The sequence below is a fragment of the Oryzias melastigma genome, linkage group LG14, assembly GCF_002922805.2.
Source record: "Oryzias melastigma strain HK-1 linkage group LG14, ASM292280v2, whole genome shotgun sequence".
NCBI lineage: Eukaryota > Metazoa > Chordata > Actinopteri > Beloniformes > Adrianichthyidae > Oryzias > Oryzias melastigma.
In genome coordinates this window covers 105789-125781 of record NC_050525.1, presented here as the reverse complement: position 1 = coordinate 125781, position 19993 = coordinate 105789, and the positions used below count along the sequence as shown (strand labels likewise).

General features: G+C 40.6%; 3 protein-coding genes across 7 annotated transcripts in view; 2 read left to right on the top strand and 1 right to left on the bottom strand.

Moving 5' to 3' along the window:
- The window catches only part of LOC112142819 (protein FAM122A), a 10040-nt gene extending 2239 nt beyond the window's left edge, over positions 1 to 7801 (top strand). Inside the window, exons 2-9 of one of the 2 annotated variants that reach the window (XM_024266405.2) lie at positions 1192 to 1267; positions 4099 to 4155; positions 4360 to 4406; positions 4483 to 4540; positions 5455 to 5519; positions 5599 to 5654; positions 5750 to 5834; positions 5914 to 7801. In XM_024266405.2, coding sequence (XP_024122173.1) covers positions 1192 to 1267; positions 4099 to 4155; positions 4360 to 4406; positions 4483 to 4540; positions 5455 to 5519; positions 5599 to 5654; positions 5750 to 5834; positions 5914 to 6025 — 556 coding nt within the window. In that variant the 3' untranslated portion in view covers positions 6026 to 7801. Of the gene's footprint in view, positions 1 to 1191; positions 1268 to 4098; positions 4156 to 4359; positions 4407 to 4482; positions 4541 to 5454; positions 5520 to 5595; positions 5655 to 5749; positions 5835 to 5913 lie in introns of both variants that reach the window. The other variant, XM_024266404.2, reaches the window with a different exon arrangement.
- A 1028-nt stretch (positions 7802 to 8829) lies between these two features.
- lg14h17orf49 (linkage group 14 C17orf49 homolog) lies at positions 8830 to 14535 on the bottom strand. Of its 4 annotated transcripts, none has more exons than XM_024266037.1 (6): positions 14211 to 14519; positions 12654 to 12748; positions 11125 to 11226; positions 10538 to 10755; positions 10358 to 10462; positions 8830 to 9290 (listed from the first exon to the last, which is right to left on the bottom strand). In XM_024266037.1, exons 1-6 carry the CDS (start codon positions 14229 to 14231, stop codon positions 9226 to 9228), a joined length of 606 nt encoding a protein of 201 aa, XP_024121805.1. In that variant the 5' UTR covers positions 14232 to 14519; the 3' UTR covers positions 8830 to 9225. The 4 variants fall into 4 exon arrangements, with proteins under 4 accessions (XP_024121805.1, XP_024121806.1, XP_024121807.1 ...); XM_024266038.2 differs by lacking the exon at positions 14211 to 14519 and adding an exon at positions 14090 to 14200; XM_024266039.2 differs by lacking the exon at positions 11125 to 11226 and having other exon boundaries at positions 14211 to 14535.
- Positions 14445 to 18106, top strand: rnasekb (ribonuclease, RNase K b). Its single transcript, XM_024266042.2, has 3 exons — positions 14445 to 14832; positions 16562 to 16644; positions 17630 to 18106. Exons 1-3 carry the CDS (start codon positions 14755 to 14757, stop codon positions 17772 to 17774), a joined length of 306 nt encoding a protein of 101 aa, XP_024121810.1. The 5' UTR covers positions 14445 to 14754; the 3' UTR covers positions 17775 to 18106.
- The last annotated feature ends 1887 nt before the right edge of the window (positions 18107 to 19993 follow it).

Genomic DNA, 19993 nt, shown 5'->3' with positions numbered 1-19993 from the left:
TATTTTAAGTGCGATCAGCACAGAAGCTGATAGAAATGTATGTTGGCCACAGTTAATACCTTCAGTAAAGACACACATAACTGCATTGGCCGTACACATTTTGCTTCCCAGGATAAATGTACTTGTTGTTCTACGAGAAATTTCAGGGGATAATTGTAAAAACAGGAATGGTTTGGTTCAGTGAAAATGTTAAAAGCAGCTATTGATCCACGTATTTCAGCTTTTAAAATGAGAAAGTAAAAAAATGATCTCTGGGTGAACGTATTACGTGGATATAGTCACTTTCATATTTTTGTCAACAGTTTTCAATTAATTTGATCATTTTTACCTTTATTTTCCCGTAGATCAGACACAGTTAAGATCAAAAACAAAGAGGAGTGATGTTAGAACCACAGCTGAGCTAACAGCAGCTCACTGACCGCAGTAGAAAACATTACAACAGGAATAAGTTTTAATGTCAGAAAGGCTGGAATTGTCTGAGTTTTGCTCTGTTTACAAGATTATGTGAGAACGGAAAATTAGGAAACTTTTAACTGGTGAGAAAAGATCTTCTGTAGCTCCACGTTTCATAGAGAAAGCTAATGCTAGCGTTAGCATTAGCATTAGATTAAAAGAATAAAATCATAATTACCTTCATAATTAAACCAGCAGCATTCAGTGAACAACCTGTAACCTTTGTCTAACTTTAACAGTGTTGTCAGAGAGAAATAATCCACGACTGGTTTAATATCATCCAGAGGAATTTAGAGAAGTAGCTGCAGCGTTCTGACTGCAGACAGGAATACTGACATTTGTACTTTGATTTGTGAACGATCTAAGAGGGAAAACCAGGTAGGACATTTATAAAATAAATATTGTACAAATTGTGTTTATAATTGGTTAGGTTACCTTTTATTATTTACGTAAAATTGCTTTAAACAGCGTTCAGCGTTCAGCTTTGCTGTTCTAAACCTTAAGAACTGGAAGCTACTCTGCTCATGACTGGTGATGTGAAAAGGGTCTATTGAAATGTGTATTTATTCTTAGCCTAAAATTGTCTGGAGATCTTTGACAGAAACCAAGATGGGTTTAAAACTGAGCCCTGGTGAACTGTTTACTGACTGACAGCTGGAGGACTGAAGCTGATGAAGAAGGAAGGAGTCTGTCCTTCCTCCTCCTCCTCCTTTAATGCAGATGTGTTTGGTTCCTCAGTGACGGGATGACTGTCTTCAGTCCCGTGCCGTTGGCCCGGTTCAGACGCAGCAGCGTGTCCATCAACCCGTCTCAGGTGTGTAAACATGTCCGCCCCCCCTGGTTGTCTGCAGGTGGAACACAACTGCTGCTGAATCTCTTCATGGAATATTTGCTTCTCATTGTTTTTATGAGGTGTTTCCTGTGGTTTAAACAAATGTTTTTTTGAGGCTTTATCACCTTTTCCAGCTAAAACACCAAACTTTACATTTTTGCTTAAAGCTGATACATAGTAAATCAAATAGGTTTTTCCACCTTAATTGTCTGTTTTTTGAGTTGCTGAAATATTCATGCAGATGTACAACAATGCCTGATTATTAGCATAACAGCAGATTGGATCTAACGAATATAGTTTCTGTTTGACCATGATGGCACCAACCCAACACATCAGAGTATCAACTAGCCTGCAGCAGACTCTGGTGTGTCAGCCATGTTTTCAGTCTGGGGTTTAGGAGAAAACCTCTAGACGTTGCCCTCATCGCTCCACTCTGGATTTGTTTCTCCTGCTGCTCTTTCACGACAGCTGCTGAGCTCCATTCCCAGATTGAATTCTACTGCTTGATTGAGCGAAGCCTTGTTGTCTTCAGAATTTGATCAGTTCTGATGTGGAAATGTAAAGTGATGGAAATGCAGAGGCTTGTGACAGGAAGGGCTTCAGTCATAAGACCAAACCAATCACACAAATCACACTGACTAACAGGTAAATTGTGACACGGGCAGCAAAAATCCCCATAGTGCTGTTGACCTACAAGTTGGTGGGAATTGTTCAACTGTTGGTAGAAGAAGGTGATGAAGAAGGTGTGATGTTGGATGATGTCAATGGTTATGATGAGGGATGTCCTATTCCAAGGGTGTGTAGCTCAATCGCACAAGGAGCCAAAATCCAAAACACACCTGAGGTCGCGGACCGAACAGGATAAATATTTATTGAACACTCTAAAACGACATTTTTAAAACTATGTAATGAAAAGAAACAGTTGGCAAGAATACATTTAAAAAGTATGAGAGCAAGAATGGTTATCTTTACAAATAGAATGAGTGAGGGATTTTGGCTTCCAGGGAAGAGCCGGTACTTCCTGTTTGGAACATCAGGGTGGAGGGGTCACTCTGTCCAGTTCTCAAAGACAGTCAATGTCTGAGCAGGAAGCGCACAAAACAGTTTGGTAACAAGTCAGATTTCTGGGATCAATAACTCTTTTTCAAAAGCGGTTTAAACTAAATGCAAGTGTCTCAATTGGGTTTTAATAAATAAAAAAAAAATCAAGTTTGTTTTTCTTGTCAATGAAAGCGGCGCTCTCCCGCCGCTGACAGACCGGCGGCAGTGAGATGCAGCTGCTCAAGAATCAGATTTAACCCCTTAAGACCTGATCAGTTTTATCTCTCTTTAACAGAGCCCGAGTTAAGCAGAATTAACTACTGTGGTCATAAAACCCAAAATATGATCTCCATGCTTCCTGAAGCCAAGTCTGAGGAGGTTCAAATAAAGAAGTCAATTTTCTCTGAAAAACAACCAAAACTAATAAATGTAACGATTGAAACGAGTTGGTCATGAATATTCATCATATTTAAGCTACAACGATTTTTAAAGAAGGTCATCATTTATTTGTTAGAATCTTTAATGGAATCGTGAATCACAGCTGATCAAAAATGTTCAATAGTTCTGAAGATACTAAAACTACAGTCACCAAACTTTCTCACGACTAATTAAGCATATTATTTAGTTTTACTGATTAATTGATAAAGTTTTTAGGTTTTTACTTGATTATTATAAAAAAAAAATCTGGACATCCGTAGTAATGTTATGACCCTCAGGTAGGAGGTGAACTGGAGGAAACATTCTGGAGAGAGACGGATGAGGAGATCCAGGATATCTCTGGAGCAGACTTTGACATGTGGGTGAAGTATGGGGTCAAATCAGGATCAGCTTAAAGTGAACAAAAAACATTGAAAACTTGAAAAATAGACATTTTAACTAATTATTTTTTCTAATTTGAAAACAAGACATTGTAAATTTGAAAAAAAATACTGGAAACTTTAATAAAAACCCATAAATGATAAAATAACCAATAGAAAAATAATGTATCCATTAGTTACAGGTGCTGTTTTGAATTTTCAACTTTTTTTTTTGCTTTTCTGAATCTTCACTTTCAGTGCTCAGTTTACAGTTTCAGTTCGGATTTTCGGGTTTTTTCTGCTCAGCCGAGCCTGATTTTATATGAGGGCGGGCTTTTTCAGTATTTTTCTTCCAATTTTTTAAAGATTCTTTTTCAATTTTTTTTCAAATTTTCAAAAAGGAAGTATTCATTTTCTTAATTTTCACTATTTATTTCAAATGGTCATTTTTTTTTTTCAAATTTACAATGTATTGTTTTCAAATTTTATGTTATTTTTTTACAGTTTCAATGTCCATTTTTCAAGTTTTGAATCTGTTTTTTTGCTCACTTTAAGCTGATCCTGATGTGACCCCGTAGTGAAGGGAACAGAGGAGAGGTTTGGTGGTGCGGACAGGAATGCTGATGGACAGTGAATAGTGGAGTTTGATAAAGAAATAGAATATAGGTGAACAGGATAGAATAAAGTGAGCACAAGTTGATCACATTTTGTTCAGATGTTTTAATCTGAATGAAATCAGTGGCTTTAAGGTTGTAGATGGGTAGAATGCAGCAGAGGATGACTCTGATGAGGAGGAAGATGAAGAGCTGGAAGTTGAAAAAGGAAGATTGCCGTGTGGCTTTTAGGGAGGAGTTGGGATGGATGGAAGTTAGGAGGCCCTAAGGTTAGAAGAACCTCAGAAACTCCTCCTGACTTCTGGTAGAAGCTCATGCTGATCTTCTGCAGGTTCCTCATGTGTGTTCTGTTTCTCCTCAGACCGTCCCGTTGTCTCCCTTCTCTCTGAGTGGAGACCGGCCCGACCTGAAGAAGCAGGTGAGCACAGAAACACTTCCTGTTCCCGCACTGTTGGTGTGGCGTCTTTATTCCTGGAGTCTTTGTGGTTCTGACTGGGACTGTCGGCCTCGCCGTCAGAACCCGCCGTCAGAACCGCTGACCCTGAGTTTGATTTCCATGAAAAAACGGGCTGTGAAACTCCTCACTCAGTCTGACGGCTTTAACACTCTGTGTTTGCTTCAGGAGGAGAACATGGAGATGATGCTCAGAGACGGTCTGCGCAGACGAAGGTAACGCAGACGCAGCACAGCTGCACATCCACCTCCACTAACGCGCTCACCACCAGCTCTCTCTGTTCGTCCCCAGTCCTTCCAGTCTGGTTCCAGTTCCTGCGGTCGGTCAGTGGCACGAGCACACGTCCACGGTGAGATCGGAGATGGTGGATTCATGAAATCAATCATGGATTCAAACCAGAACCAAACCCAGATTGTTCTGTTCCAAATGAATCCCGTTAGGGGGAGATGAAGCTGGATGAGGTCCGAGGGTAGAGAGGAGTGTTGGGCGTCAAAGTTACTAGTTACATCACTCAAAAAGTAATGAATTAGTAACTAAGTTACTGCATCTTAAAAGTAATGTGTTACTCAGCAAAGTAACTCCAGTTATACATTTTTGTTGAAATACATAAACTAATCTTATACATTTCTTCAGCTGAAAGTAAACATAGCAGATAACTTTAGTGCAATCATTAAATTTAAAGTGACACTTTTAGTTCTGCCAGTGAGGATAATTATCATCCTGAGAGGGGTTTTTTTTATATACAAATCATAATCAGAAGTGTTTTTGATAAATATAAATCTGTAACGGACATTCTTCAGCTGCGGGGGTGGGGCGGTGACAGGAGGTTTTCTGTATTTCTGTCTCTAGTCCCTAACCCCCGCAAATAAGGAGGAGATTACTGTGCTTTCTATATAAATAGTGGTTTATCGCGTGAGCCTACGTGAGTTTAGGTTTCACGAGGACCACAGTCAACCAGTAGCCAATGGGAGTCATCTGCCGTAGCTACATCCGTCCCGCGTCACGCCAGAGCTGGAACGGTTGCAGTGTGAGCGGAGTAAGAGTGACGAGGGAGCGATGAAGAGAGACTTTGGCACACGCCCATTTCAACTGTTGCGTCATCAGTCTGAGCTTTTGCTAGCATCCAACACGATTTGAATAAGGAAATGCTCAGAAACACTTTTTTTTTTTTAAACCGTTTTGGTTCAGAGGAGTTTAGTCCGGAGCGAGGTTGGTTTGGACCCGTTTCTCTCTCATTTTGGTTTTGTCCCTCTTCTTCTTCAGTGGTTTCCACCGCAGGACAGCAGCGTCACGCCAAACTCGTCTCCGAGTCCCACGCGGAGGTTCAGGTTGATACACAAACAAACACTTTTGTTCTGAAGCTTCTGGCTGACTCGCTGTTCTGACGCGTGGTTTGGTGTCCAGCAGGCCGGCCGTCAGCGGCGCCGTGAGATGGCCCGCCCTGACTCCGCTAAAGAGGAAAGGTGAGCACGCAGGGAGGGGCGTGTGTGTGTGTGGTGTTTTTAAGAAGTTTGAACTGGAAACTGAGCATGAATGAAAATCTGTTCTCGTCTTCCAGGGGGGGTGGACTCAGAGGGGCCCCCTAAGAAGCTGTTTGTTGCAGGGGTGACTGACCCCACCCACTGTAGCAGCTACACCGTCAGGTGAGGATCACCTGATTCAGTCGCTCTGCTTCAGATGAAACGTGACCGTTCATCCTTTGCTTCCTGTCCCCCCCTTTAGTGTCTCTCAAACAATGACAGATTCTCCTGCAGGAGGTGCCAGTATTCAGCCCCGCCCCTTGTCTCTGTCTCCCGCCTCCTCGATCACCCCCCACCCTCACCCGGGACACTGAAGCTCCATCGGACCTCGGGACATTTCCACGCCTGCGCCGTCATGTCCGTCACCGACAGAACCCCTCTCTGTCAGCTCGGGTTCTCACTGTGACTCCACCCCTTTTGGTCACGCCCACTGCAGGTTATTCTCAGCAGTCGATTGTTTATATTGCGTCGCACACGTTTTTCTGAAATGTTTGTCAGCAGAGGCGTGAATCATGTGACAGCAACAAGTGTTATCAGTATTAGGTTCTTCGCCACAGGGGGCGGAGCCTGATGTGTCTTTGTATCAGAGGTTTTAGTCAGATGGCCGCCAATGTCCCTGGACTTCCAGACCTCTTCTGGTTTGCTTGCTCAGAAGTCTGGGGTTGACCGGAACAGTGAAACCTTCTCCGACTGACGGGGGAAGAGGGTCAGAACACAACCCGAGTTCCTGTGAGGGTCTACGGAGGGAAGTCTTCACGCCAGAGAATCCTAACGGATGTCTTCAAGAACCCCAAACCAAACGGAGAACAGGCGTGCTGGTCAAAGTCAGAAGTTTGAGCCTGCTTGTAACAACGAACTGAACTGTTACATGTTTGTAAATAGTCACTTTTGTACATACGTCACCTGCAGGAGTGTCCTCCTCAGACTTTTCTCTCCAACAGAGAAGTTCTGGAGCGAATGGCGTTTGAGGGTTCTCGTCACAACTGAGCGGGTGGGTCAGACGGAAGCATTACTGACATCTAGTGGCCACGTTGGAGATGGCAGTGGGGTGTAACATCGCCCTCTGCTGGTCAGCCACAGATCTGAGTAATATCAGCCCACCGATGCAGAAATCCACTCATCTGTGGTTGATCGTTCAGGAATAAGTAAAAGAAACTTCTTATTTTGAGTTTATCAAAGCTTTATTTTGTTAACCCTTTAACACCGGAGCTCCAGTGTTTATGTTCTTTGATTTACTGGAACCGTTAACACAATAATTCCAGTAGATTTTGAAGGAGAAAAGCGGCGTGACCGCTTTTCTCCTTCAAAATCTACTGGAATTATTGTGTTAACCGTTGAAAAGTTGAAGTACATGAAAATGTTTGTGTTTAAGCGTCACCGGTGACGCCTCAGGTGTTAAAGGGTTCAAGGGTCTGCTCTGGAGCGGCTTTGGAGCTGAAACGCCGTCAGTGTTGAGGACGTTTCACTCGTACTGGAAGCCCAACCTGCTCATACCAAATGGAAAGTTGGACCTCCAGATGATTGTTCAGTGATCTCTTCGCTGTGATCTTCTTTTTAAGAAATGCACATTTTAGAGATGAAGTATCTGAAATGTTTGAGAGCATTTTCTAACTTTAGCCTTTAAACCAAAAGTTTTCCAGTGACAAACACGTTGATGTTTGCTTCTACATGCTGCTCGTTTGAACGTCAGAAATCTGCTCTCCTGTGGAAAGATCAGCTGAGTGCAGCTGACCAATCAGAGCAGCCCTTTCAGATGTAACTCTGAGCTGTTTTTTTTTTTTTTTACATTTTTTATAGCATGTTTAAAACATGAAACGTTTGGGCTGAAAACGTGAGAATCTTCACAAAGGGAACTAAAGCACAGCAAGCATTCAGTGTTTCACTGTAAATATTTCACTTTTTCTCTATGAGACAAACCATGTATTTTTATGCAATCTAAAGAAGTGTACGAAGTGTTCATTCCTTCATGAGCTATAAAAACGACGCAGAATTACTGTAGTTTTCAGAGATGATTCCCATACACTATAAATATTATATATATATATTGTATATTAAAATGAATGAAATAAACCTGAATCGTCAGGAGAGGACAAAGACTTCCTTCCTTTTTGTTTCACATAATTTCATTAAATCAGAATTGTTCCAGAGACTTGAGAACCATCTTGGATCCTTCCTGCACTAAACAACAAAAAAGGGGCCAAAATCCAAAACACACCTCAGGTCGGGGCCCAACCAGGATAAACATCTATTGAACACTCTGAGACTACATTTTTAAAACATTAAAACCAGAACTTTTTAACATAATAATGAACTGGATATATAGCATTACCTGTGATAATACTAGTGTGAATGCTGCAAACTGAATTTGACAGCTGAAGATGCTGAAATTGATAGATAAAAACGCTGAAGTGTTCAGCCAGCTAAAATATTAGCTAAATGCCAAATTAGCCTAAAAAACTTAGGTTACCCCAAACAGCTGAAGCAGGACCTTCAGGACCAGGACCTTCTCCCTGTGAGGTGAGAGTGCTAACCACTACACCAGCTTCCAAGGTAAAATAAGAGGAAATAAAGATGATATAAAATCTTAAATGACTGGTAAACTTTTAAGATATTTGCACAAAAAGAAAAAGATGAAATTAAACTTTGATTATAGCCATTTAAAAAAAAAATCGTGCAGAATTTAAAAGATTTTCATTCATCCAGGTGACAATAACTTGAGGTCGAGTCATGACGTATGGACTTAACGTAACGTCTCTTCCGCAGAAGTCGAGATGCCATCGCCGGCCGTGAACGTCTTTGTTTTCCTTGTCTGAGCTGAAATCTGGATCAAAAGCTGATAACTGATATCGCTCACCATTTTTGTTGCTCCGTTAATGTTAGCTTCGGTTTGTGAGTTCCTGTAAGCTAGCTGGAGTGTAAACGAAGGGATCATGGGAAGTGGCATCAACAGTCCCGCCCACAATTCAGAGGAGAATTTCTAATGAACTCCAACTGCTCTGCAGAAACTATGTCCTAAAACAACACAAGTTTATTGATTTTGGCAAAAAAAAAAAACAGCATAATGATGATCAAAAGACCACAAGGAACATGTTTACAACAGATCAAGAGATGATCGGAATAGGGCTTTAAAGCTTTTGCTTTTATTTTGAAAGAGCATAAACAATTGAATATTTTAGAACCTGAAGGAGCAGAACCTTTTGGCAAAAACATCAGGACGTGATCCTGCAGAGGACCTGCTGTGAATGTGTCCCACACAAGAAAAGGAGAATCTGAGCGCGCAGATCTTCACCTGAAACTCCTCTTTATTCTTCATGATAACAGCGGGTTCTCCAAACACAAATCCAGCAGGAATGAAAACACAATTCTGCTGAAATCTAGAAACAAAAGCTCCAGCCGGCGTTCCTAAACCCAAAGTGTCCACTCCACTCCGTGCAGGAGAGGATCGTGTCCTGAACGCCGAGAGACCAGAGTGCGTTTGTCATGATGTAAGCCTTGATCTCAGGGGGTGGGGGAGTCAGCGGGACAGGAGAGGCAGGTCGCCGGAGTTCATGATGAGGCTGGAGTCCAGGTTAAGACTTTCTGAGGAAACAGGAAACGGCAGTCATTACCACGGTGTCAGACAACCAGCAGAGGGCGCCACTGGCTCTTTAAAGTCCCCCTCTGATGAAAATCCTGTTTTTAGAGTTTTTAACATGTCTGTGTGTCATTTTTCTTCTGAAAGAGAACAAATGTGATAAGAAATAATTTAGATTTTTCATTTCCGAGTATTTCTCCTTTTAAATCAATCAAACTGTCTTGGACAGACTCTGTTTGAATGAATGATCTTCTTTCCATCAACAGCTCTGCTGCACATGCACTAAACCCTCATCTGTTCCTAGTGTCTAGTTCAGGTTCTGGAGAAGAGAAGATGGTATCTTCACATTGACTGCAGTCAAATGAGCCGCCGTTCACATTTCTGTGGTCAAATCAGCATCACTGGATTTTTTGTGTGAGTTTCATCCAATACTTACGGTAGCAGGACTGAGAACGCTGGAAAATCTCCACCAGACTCCACGGAGCTTCTTGATGTGACCACGGAAATGTGAACGGCGGCTCATTTGACCGCAGTTGGAAAGGATTGTAAATCAATGAAAGAGCATTTTGATGTTAGCTTTGATTATTTTATCAAGAACTCTGAGAAACCAATGATTGAATGTATTGATCACAGTCAATAAACATTGGAGAATTAGCTAAAAGAGTCTTTGGTGAACTGGAAGGAGAAAGAATCAGGATTTTGGAGGAAGTTCTGTCCATGAAGATCTTCACTTCCTCGTCCAGCTGACATCTGGATCAGAACCATACGGCTGGACATTACCCAGATTGATGGATGTTTTTATGTAGCAGAGGGAAGATTTATGCTAGAGAGACACAGAGCTATCATAATCAGACAGGGGGGATCAGGGGCGGAGCTGCTCAGCTCGGCTCCAAAAGCCACACCCCCTCAGAGGAGATTTTGGAAACAGAGGCTTCAGATCAACATGAAAAATGGCTTTTTAAGACATTTAGGTTGTTGGATTTTGGTTAAAAACTTCATAATCATAATTAAAACACTACTGGGAACGTTTTTTTTTAATAAAAAAAGTTGTCATAGGGGAACTTTAACCAACCTTGGTCAAAGTTGAGTTTTTTGCTGGAAGAGCCGTCACCGAGTCCCTCGATGTCCACCAGGTCGCTGTTGACATCCGAGTCATTCAGAGCGCTGAGCGTCACGTCTGCAGGAGCGACACAGCGTCAGGAGGCGGGAAGAAGGCCGGCTCAGACCAGAGACAGACCCGCTCCTCAGTTACCTGCAGTCTTCTGTTTCTTGATGGGTGGGGCCAGAGGAGGGTTGTTCTGCATCCCCGTCGCTACGACGACCTGCGAGCTCGGCACGGTGATCATGGCTGGGGTGGCGGGCGCCATGGAAACCGCTGCTTTCTTGACAGTCTTCTTGGGGGATTCAGAGGAGATGGGGACTCTGCTGTCCTCGTACAGCTTCCGTTTTACCGTGCTCTTGATCTGAGCGCTGAGGAGGAAGAAGAGCAGCCGTCAGCCAAGCAGGAGAGACCACAGACTAAAGGAAAGGGCTCAAAACACAGAAGAGGCAGACTGTCCAAAAATGCACGGTTTTCAGGCAGACACAAAAACAACTGAAGACTGCAATATCATGACCGAACGATGCGGCACAGTAGCTGGACCCCCCCCGTCCCGTCAGGCTGAATCTAATCCTGAAAGCCCTGAGTGAAGGTCTCTGGCTCCTCCCGCTGCTCTGATCTGTGCGGTTCATGCAGACAGGGTTCAGCGTGAGTCTGGAGCAGGTTGCAGGTCTTCGTCTGGGCCGGTTCTGACTCAACATGGGGCTCTGCTTAAGAATGCAGACTGCTCTTTAACTTACACAGTGCGCTCTTTGATCACGGAGCTGATGCTGTTGAGGTCGTCTCCGAAGCGGCGCACCGCCAAGCGCAGCATATCGATCTCCGTCTCGGTCCATTTGGCTCTGAGGATGAACACAGGTCAGTGACTGAGCTAGGGCTGCCACAAACCATCATTTTAATATTCGACTAACCGGACAAAATAATCTGTGATTAGTCGACTAATCGGGTATTGCGTCAACTGGATGTAAAGCACACATCTTAACCATCATTAGCTTTAAACTAAGTACAAACTAGAAAAGTTGCATCACTTGCGATTATACTAGTGTGAATGCTTTTTGCTAAAAAATTTGCAGACAGTGCCAAAGCTATTTGCTAAATGTTAAATTTGCTAAAAGACTGGAAATTTCCTTAAAGAACTGACACAGCGCTAAAGTTTACCTAAATTTCTGAAAAATTTGTAGTAAAATTGCTTAAAAAGCCCTAATACATGCCAATTTTGCAAAAACATTTACTGTGTGCTTGAATATGAGCTAAACTACGAATTAGCCCCAAAAAACTTTAGTAGATGCCAAATTAGCCAAAAAGCTAGCTTGTTGCTTAAATACTAGCTGAACTCTAAAATAGCCTAAAATTCCACAGTTAACTAAATTAGCAAAAAGCATTAGCATGTTGCTCAAATAGAAGCTAAACTCCAAATTAGCCTAAAAAACCTCATTAGATAAAAAATTAGCAAAAATTGTTAGCATGTTGCTAAAATAATAGCTAAATTCCAAAATAGCCTAAAATTCCTCAATAAACTACATTAGTCAAACACGTTAGCATGTTGCTAAAATATTAAGTAAACTCCAATTTTTTGGAAAATTACTATAAAAGATTAAAATATATCTCCAGAATATATTTAAAGCTTGTCATCTGAAACATGGAAGTTTTTTTCACTAAAGATAAAGTTTTTGCCTTGCTGAGTCAAATATGAAAATGTTCATTTGTTTAATGTTGATCGCTCACAACTTCTTCCACTTTCCTACACTCTGACTCCAAATAATTTAAAGAAACGACTAATCGACTATTAAATTAGTCGTCGACTATTTTAATAGTCGATTAGTCGTCAATTAGTCGACTAATCGTGGCAGCCCTAGACTGAGCACACGCTGAACCTGTGCTGATCGGCCTGACCCGTTCTGATTTACGAGATCAGAGCAGGTCTAGGTCCGTCTCTCTGGACCTAGTCCTCCCATTCTCCTAATATAAGAACAAAACAGTCCAGATTCCTCTTCATCTCAAAGACATGAGGAAGAAGAACAGCGAAGATTCCAAATGAGACTGTTTTGGGGCGGATCCACACGGGCAGGTTTGGTCCTGGTCTGATCCAGAGCTGGTTTTCTCTGATGGTCCAGGAAATAATGCAGGAGGATCTGATCTCTGAAACCTTTCAGGAAAATTCTAACCTTTATTTCAGAGACGCTCAGACTCAAATCTAGATTACTCAGTCCCAATCAGACTGTGAGCGGGGAACTTCAGTCACTTCAGCTTAAGCCAGAACAGGCCTCACCCTGCTGGGCTGGAGTCCGACACCGGGTGCAGCTGCATGGTCAGTTCCCCCAGCTTGGTGAAGGCCGCTCCAGCCGCCGAGAAGATCTCCCCCACCTGCAGGCAAGAGTCGGTTTGATCAGGTTTATGTGATTCTGGAGGCTCCGTTTGTTAGATTTGTTCTGATCCCTCTTCTATAGATGAAGGATTTTTGGAGTTCATGCATTTCTGAGTGAAAGCTGACAGAATGAGGCACTCAACTACCGTATGTCTGACAACAGAAGGAAACGTGACAGCTGATATTACTTAATACAAACAAAAATAGCTTTAAAGTTTCTGTGTTCAAACTCAACACTAGTATTGAAAACAGGGTCTGCTGACGAAACACATGAAACCATGAAGAAATGTTCTACCGATTTAACTAAATGCGTTTTTTATTCAGATGTATGAACGTTTCCGCATTCATTTTTCCGTAATCATTTTTTTATCTCAAAAATACAATTATTTTTGAATATAAATGGCTCAGAACAAAGCAGCATACATAAACAAAATCTAAAATCAGAATAAGAAAAAAAAATGACAGTCAACAATGTTGCACAAGAGTAATATATATAATTATGTATATATAAAGATATTTTTCTTAAAAGAAAAGGACAGGGATGTGTCACTATATAGCCTGCGGTTTCTCATAAAAATGAATGTACAAATTAAGGTCTATTACCTATTTCAAAATACCTAAACCTCACCTAAACTTCAAAATAGCCTTTAAAACTGAAAAAAGACTAAATTAGCCAAAACAGCTAGCATGTAAAAATGAGCCTAACACCAAAACAGCCTAAAAACTTTTTAATTTAAAAAAAGCCTAAGTTAGAAAAAAAAAAACTCTTACCAAATGCCAAAATAGTCCAAAAAGGTATCAGAATGCCCATTTTGAAAACTGTAACTTTTTAACACAAGTATGAATAATAAAAAGGCAAGAATATTATTCCAGAATAAATCAACTTAAATAACTTTCAATATTTTACTCTCATAAAAATATATTTTGGCAAAACTGTAAAAGTTAGAAATAAGCACAAGATAACATCGTGTGATTAATAACAATAAAATAAAATGATCAGGACGGCCGAATATAATTACCCGGAGGGCCAGATCCGGCCCTCGGGCCTTGACTTATGTGCCTTAGATGGATAAATGTATAAATAGCATTTAAGATTTTTAATTGTTTTTCTTTTGGCTTTGGTTGAATTGGAAAATAAAGATATTTTGTTAAAAATTTTAGATTGCAATCACTAAACATGTATTTTCTTTTAAGTTAAGATGGGATTTTTTTTAAATGTATTGTTAATGTCTTGTCCTTAAACTGACAACCATCTATTAATAAGGACGATTCCCTAAAAATGAAGGAAGAATTTGCTAAACTAGCTCTGGACATTTGAATCATTGCTTTTGGAATTTTACCATTTTCCCGCTGTAACCTTAAAAACGCCTCGTCTGCTTCGTCGGCGCATGCGCACAGAGCTGGCACCGCAATAAAGATAATACGAGTTTACGCGCACGAGCCTCGGCTCACGCAGCTTACCTTAGCGGACGCAGAAGTCATTTCTCTGGATAACGTTGATTTCTTAATCGAAACCACAACAATAAAAACAAAAACAACAACACGAAGAAAGCCGTTAGCCACAATTAGCTTCTATAACGCCGAGGAGATTAGCGGGCTTCCATGGAGGCCGCGGGATGCTTGATCAAAACTGCGCAGACTCCGAGGAGGCAGGCTTTTGTTTATGTCCTGATTTCAATTCTAAATATGTGAAAAATCAACTAATCAGCAGCAGAAGAAATCAAACAACAAAGGTGGACAGGCAGGATGCGGAGGTTGATGTGCGATGACGGTAATTGAGCGCCATTGGTCAATCTCAAAGGAAGAGGCGGGTCTATAGAACCCTGAGTTGTAATTGGACGATGGACGGCTTCCGAAAACAGCCGAATGATAACGAGTGAGCCCGAGCGGGGATGATCAGCTGACCGTGAGGCTACGCTGCTCGTTCCTCATTCTAGCTTCTTTAAAGCTCCGAAAGGAGAAGAATATCCTATTCTGACCGATCCAGCGACTCGCCAGCACGGGCATGCCGTCGCTTCTTTTCTGCGGGCCGAAGATGGCCGCGTGCGGGATCGTCATTAGCATCTGGGGGGTCATCATGCTGGTGAGTTAGCCTCAGTCTGACAGGACGGATTCTCCAGTAAGATACGAGTGATCGGTTTACGGCATTATCGATTAAATAAACGATTTAAAATTTCATTTAAAATACACTTTAAAAGTAGCACTAAACAAAATCGACGCTAAAAACAAAGAATTGAGACAACGTCATTAAATAGACGGAGCCCATGTAGGCCAGAATGCAGTGTTAGCTCCAGAACTGATGGCGTCTAAATAACGGAGAGGATGCGTGTAATAACTGGATTCCTCATTGAAATGAACGAGAAGGGCTTCGTTCGGAACAGCAGGGATTGGCTTGTATTTCAATTCATAAATGCTCAGTAGTTGTTGTTCAGGTCCTACGACCTAATCGTGTATTTTACCTTTTAATTTGATTTGTTGAGATGTGTGCCCTCAACGTATATTTTAACGTTAGAACACAGAAATGTAAAAACTGGACAGATCACACGGAAATACGAAAACAAAAATGTATAGACAGGAAAATATAAAGGTCCCCATAAAGAAGTGGGGTTTGGTTGAAGTAGTTTTGCCTTTGTTTGGTTTTGTTGAACAAATGTCATGGGCTCCACTTCCCTACCGTGAATCACGTGACTGAATCTGCTGTCATGTGACACTACTGTAATGTAGCGAGGAAGTATGGAGGGATTTTTATGCAACATATTGCTAGGAAAAGTCAGTTTTGAGATTTTTTTAATTGCAAGCACAATGTAAAGTGCTGGTGATAAAAATTCACAAGTTGCAAAAAAACTGATATTTGCTTTAAAAAACTTTTTTATGCTTTAAAAATTTTTTTTGTTTTCAAAACTTATTTTTCTGATTTAAAACTTTTTTTTTGCTTTCAAAATTTGTCTTTGCGATTGCAGAACAAATTGTTTTAGATGAGTTCTGCCTCATCTCACTTTTGTTCTATCTTTGATTTTGCATTGATGCGTTTCGTTTTGTGTAATGTTTGTGCAAAAAACGTTTGCAATGGCAAAAATAAATTTTTAAAGCAAAAAAATTGCAGTTGCAAAAATAATTTTGAAAGCCAAAAAAACATTTGCAAACTTAAACTATTTTTTAGAACAAAAAAACGTATTTGAAAGCAAATATTAAATATTTTTATTTGCAATTTATGGATTTTTTAACACTTGATATTTTATTTGGAATTTAGAAAATTTTGATCTCAAAACGTTGACTTTTGCTTGCAATATGGTGGCACAAAAATCCCTCCATGGGGAGGGGGTTACAGAAAAAGGTCACAGCACAGATTTTATCCACCTACAACATGTATTTAAAGAAAAACCTTAAAGACATGTTTGAAGAAGGCATTTCTGAGGAATAGACATTTGATTATGAACTAAAGGGAAAGTAGAAACGAAAATAATTGACCAAACTCAAGTTGTTCTTTTATTTATAAGTTTGCAAGAGAATGTTAAGACTACAAGAAAAAAGATAATAGTTTAATAAAGACAATGCTGAATTCCAAATGTTTAATGAGAGAGGCAGAACTGGATCAAGAATGTCCAGAAGTGATGGAGAAGCTCAGCTGTTTGGAGCAGACTCGGTTCAAACCAACTACAAACTCATGCAGTTAGGAGTTAGACAACAATCTGTAGAACCTTCCACGTTCCCTGAAGTGTTTCATGAGAATAAACAGCAGGTTAATCTCACTGTCGGGATCTTTTCTGTGTTGTTGAGCCCCGGTGTCTCACCACGTCTCTGATGTCTGACAGGCTATGCTGGGCATCTTCTTCAGCGCCAAGTCGGCTGTGCTGATCGAGGACGTCCCGTTCACTGAGGAGGACATCACCAAAGAGTGAGTATCAGCAGGAACCACCACCACCACACATGTCAAAACCACTGAATCTTTTTGTTGATGATTGAAGACATAGAGATATATATTTATATAATGAAATTTAAGCTCAAAATTAAATTTCTGAGTATTTCTTTATTCAGACTCCCTGCTTCGCTCCATTCCGAGGCATCCACTTGCAGACAAATAGATCCATGAACTTAACTTTCCAATGAATTCTTGCCGCTCTGCAGAAACTATGTCCTACATTCTAGGAGAAAATACAAGACTTTCTTTCAAAATAAAAGACTTCCTGTGTCACATAGGATCATCTGGATGGAGCAAATCTAGTTGTAGGTAGTGTAAACTTGACAATAATATATATATATATATAAAAACATTTGTGTCACTTCTTTACCAGAAATTCATAAATCTAACTCTCTCAAATTAAAACAGAGCTAATTACCTGTATTTTTTTTTACACATGAGGCACACTTGAAAATGTTGAGTTCTCGATTATTGAACCACTCTGGCTACTGTGCTTTGGAGGTGATAAGTTATTTTATTATTATTGTTTTTTTTTTTTTACTTCGCATTGCCGTTACTTTTTTAAACTAAAAGCTTTGTATTTTTCTTTAACCAGAGAGCCTCAGTGGAGGCTAGACGAGTCTGATGTGACTATGGAGCTGCAGGTTGCAGACCTCTGTCCTAGAAAATGACAGGGTTAAGAATTTTGGCTAAAAACAGCAGCATCATGATTGAAAGAGCGCTGGAAACACTTTTACTGTAGATCAGAAGATGATCGGAGTGGGACTTTAAAGACCCAAAGTGCTTTCCACTCACATTCACACACCGATGGTGTCAGGTTTGTTTTAGACACTCTTTTAATTAGGATCATTTAATTGAATTGATTTAGGGATTCACGCTCTCTTCAACAGGGCAGATTTACCTGAGGATTTTAGGGATTAAGTGTTTAAATGGTAACCTGAGTGTCTCCTTCGCCCCGCAGTCAGAACCCCCCTCAGAACATCTACAGCCTCTACAACCAGGTGGGCATCAACTGCTTCATCGCTGCCGCCGTTTACGTGGCCGTGGGCGCTGTCTCGCTGTGTCAGGTGCGCCTCAACAAGCGACAGGAGTACATGGTGACATAAGGAGCTGCACCTCCTCGGCCTGAGTTTGGCCCCAAATACCCACCCTTTACCCCCCTCCCCGGTCTGATCTCCAAATGATGAAGAGGAAGTAATGGGCAGTCAAGAGTTCCTTGGTATTTATTATGAATTGAAATGTTGTTGTTGTGCGTGGACGCATCCCATCATTCCTGTGAAGCCGACACACTTGGACAAAACGTTCCTCAGCTGCTGCAGAGACGCCGGCGCTTTGTCTGCATCCCTGCTGCTCTCTGCACACCTTCAGTCTGTCATGTGTTAAAGTGATGACCATTGTGTTGGGGCTTGTCTGTAATAAAGTGTGTTTGTGAAAGTTGTTTCTGAAGCTGTTTTTCCTCAAAGAACATGATCCTGTCATGTGAAAAATGTTTAAATTCTGCAATAAAGCAAGGACATCATTTAAACTAGAAGGAAGATTTTCTTGAAAAAAATACAATCTTGTGAATTCTCAAATGAAATAAGTCTTTGAAAATGCTGAAGTTTGACTGGAAGCAAGTGGTAAAACTTGTACTTTTATAGATTTATACAAAACTAGACCACAACTAAAAAGTTTTAAAGCAAAATGCAAAAACATTTACTTGTATTAAAAAACCTAAGCTAAAAGTAAACTAAGTGTACTATAAGTTTACTTGTGTTAATACTAAAAGTAAAGCAGGTCACTTGAAGTTTACTTTGAATGTTTTATCTGTATATTAATAACTTAAGTGTTCTAGTTTAGTCTAAACAAGTAGATATTTAACAATCTTCGACATAACACCGACCGGTCACTTCATCAGGTAAACCTTGACAGTACCGGGTTGGACCCCCTTTTACCTTAAGAAACTGCCGTAATCTGGAACTGTGGCTCACTAGATCTTTTTCTCTTTCTTGGACCATTCTCTGTAAATCCTAGAGATGGTTGTGGGTGAAAACCCCAGTAGATCAGCAGTTTCTGAAAACCTCAGACCAGCCAGTCTGGTACCAACAACCATGCTGTGTTCAAAGTCACTCCAGTCACCTTTCTTTACCGTTCTGATGAAGTTTGAACTGCAGCAGATTGTCTTCACCATGTCTACGTGTACAAATGCATTTAATAACTGACATTTGGGTGGTAAGTGTGCACGTACATGCTCTATGACACATGTCAGAGTCAAGGCCCGGGGGCCGGATCCGGCCCCCCAGATCATTTTATTTTATTGTTATTAATGACCCGATGTTATCTTGCACTCATTTCTAACTGGTATAATTTTGACAAAATATATTTTTATGGAGAGTAAAATATAGAAAGTTATTTAAGGTTTAAATTGATTTATTCTGGAATAATATTCCTGCATTTTTATTATTCATAATTATGTTAAAAAGTTACAATTTCAATGTTTTAAAAATTGACATTCTGTTAGCTCTTTGGACTATTTTGGCATTTACTAAGATTTTTTTAGGCTATTTTGGAGTTTAGCTAATATTCCAGCTACATGCTAGCTGTTTTGTACGGAAGCTCAGAGCTGCCACCCAGTGAAAATAAAAAAAATCGGCATATCACGTTATAACGTGATAAGTTTATTGTTCGTACAATATAGTATCACGTTCTTACAATATAACTTTATTGTTCGTAAATTTTTTGTATGTTATAAGAACAATAAAGATCACGTTTTTTGTTATTCCTCTTTTGAAACAAAGTTGATGACGGCGGATTAGCATCGGAGAAAATGTCCAGTTTGTCTGAACTGATTAGTTTAATTTCATGCTTGGATTGAAGCATGGGGAGATTTTGCTGGTATTACACAGCTTGGACGGTCTAGATATTAGCATACGTATGCTGAGAAGGAGATGTCCACACGTAGCCGGGTATTTCTACAAACACATATCTGCTGACCTCCGTTTGTTGCGTCCACACGAGATCGTTTTAAAAACAATTCCATCCACACGTCCCCGCATACTTGCGCTCTTGGACGCGGTTATGAGCTTGTCAGAACAGTAGTTGACAGTGGAAAATTGGAATTTCGATAATAAATCCTCCTAATGGAAACACCACAATTTCGAAAAAACTCGCATTTTTCAAAAAAAAGTTTATGCGCTTACAATAGGTGGCATTCGGGGCGTATCGAAACAGACATTTTTTGCAAAACTGCTTTGGAAACATTTTTTTCGAAATAGATGCGCCTCTTTGTGTGTCTGTCCTGAGCACAACACGCGGGCGGCAGGAGAGATCTAACAACTTCACGGCT

Excerpts from the sequence above, each read along its gene's own strand:
- lg14h17orf49 (XM_024266037.1), bottom strand. The coding sequence starts at position 14,231 with ATGACTTCTGCGTCCGCTAAG. Across the intron at positions 12,749-14,210 it reads TGACTTCTGCGTCCGCTAAG|GTGGGGGAGATCTTCTCGGC; the intron begins GTAAGCTGCGTG and ends TCTTGCCTGCAG. Across the intron at positions 11,227-12,653 it reads TCGGACTCCAGCCCAGCAGG|AGCCAAATGGACCGAGACGG; the intron begins GTGAGGCCTGTT and ends GTTCATCCTCAG.
- rnasekb (XM_024266042.2), top strand. The coding sequence starts at position 14,755 with ATGCCGTCGCTTCTTTTCTGCGGGCCGAAGATGGCCGCGTGCGGGATC. Across the intron at positions 14,833-16,561 it reads TCTGGGGGGTCATCATGCTG|GCTATGCTGGGCATCTTCTT; the intron begins GTGAGTTAGCCT and ends GATGTCTGACAG. Across the intron at positions 16,645-17,629 it reads GAGGAGGACATCACCAAAGA|TCAGAACCCCCCTCAGAACA; the intron begins GTGAGTATCAGC and ends TTCGCCCCGCAG.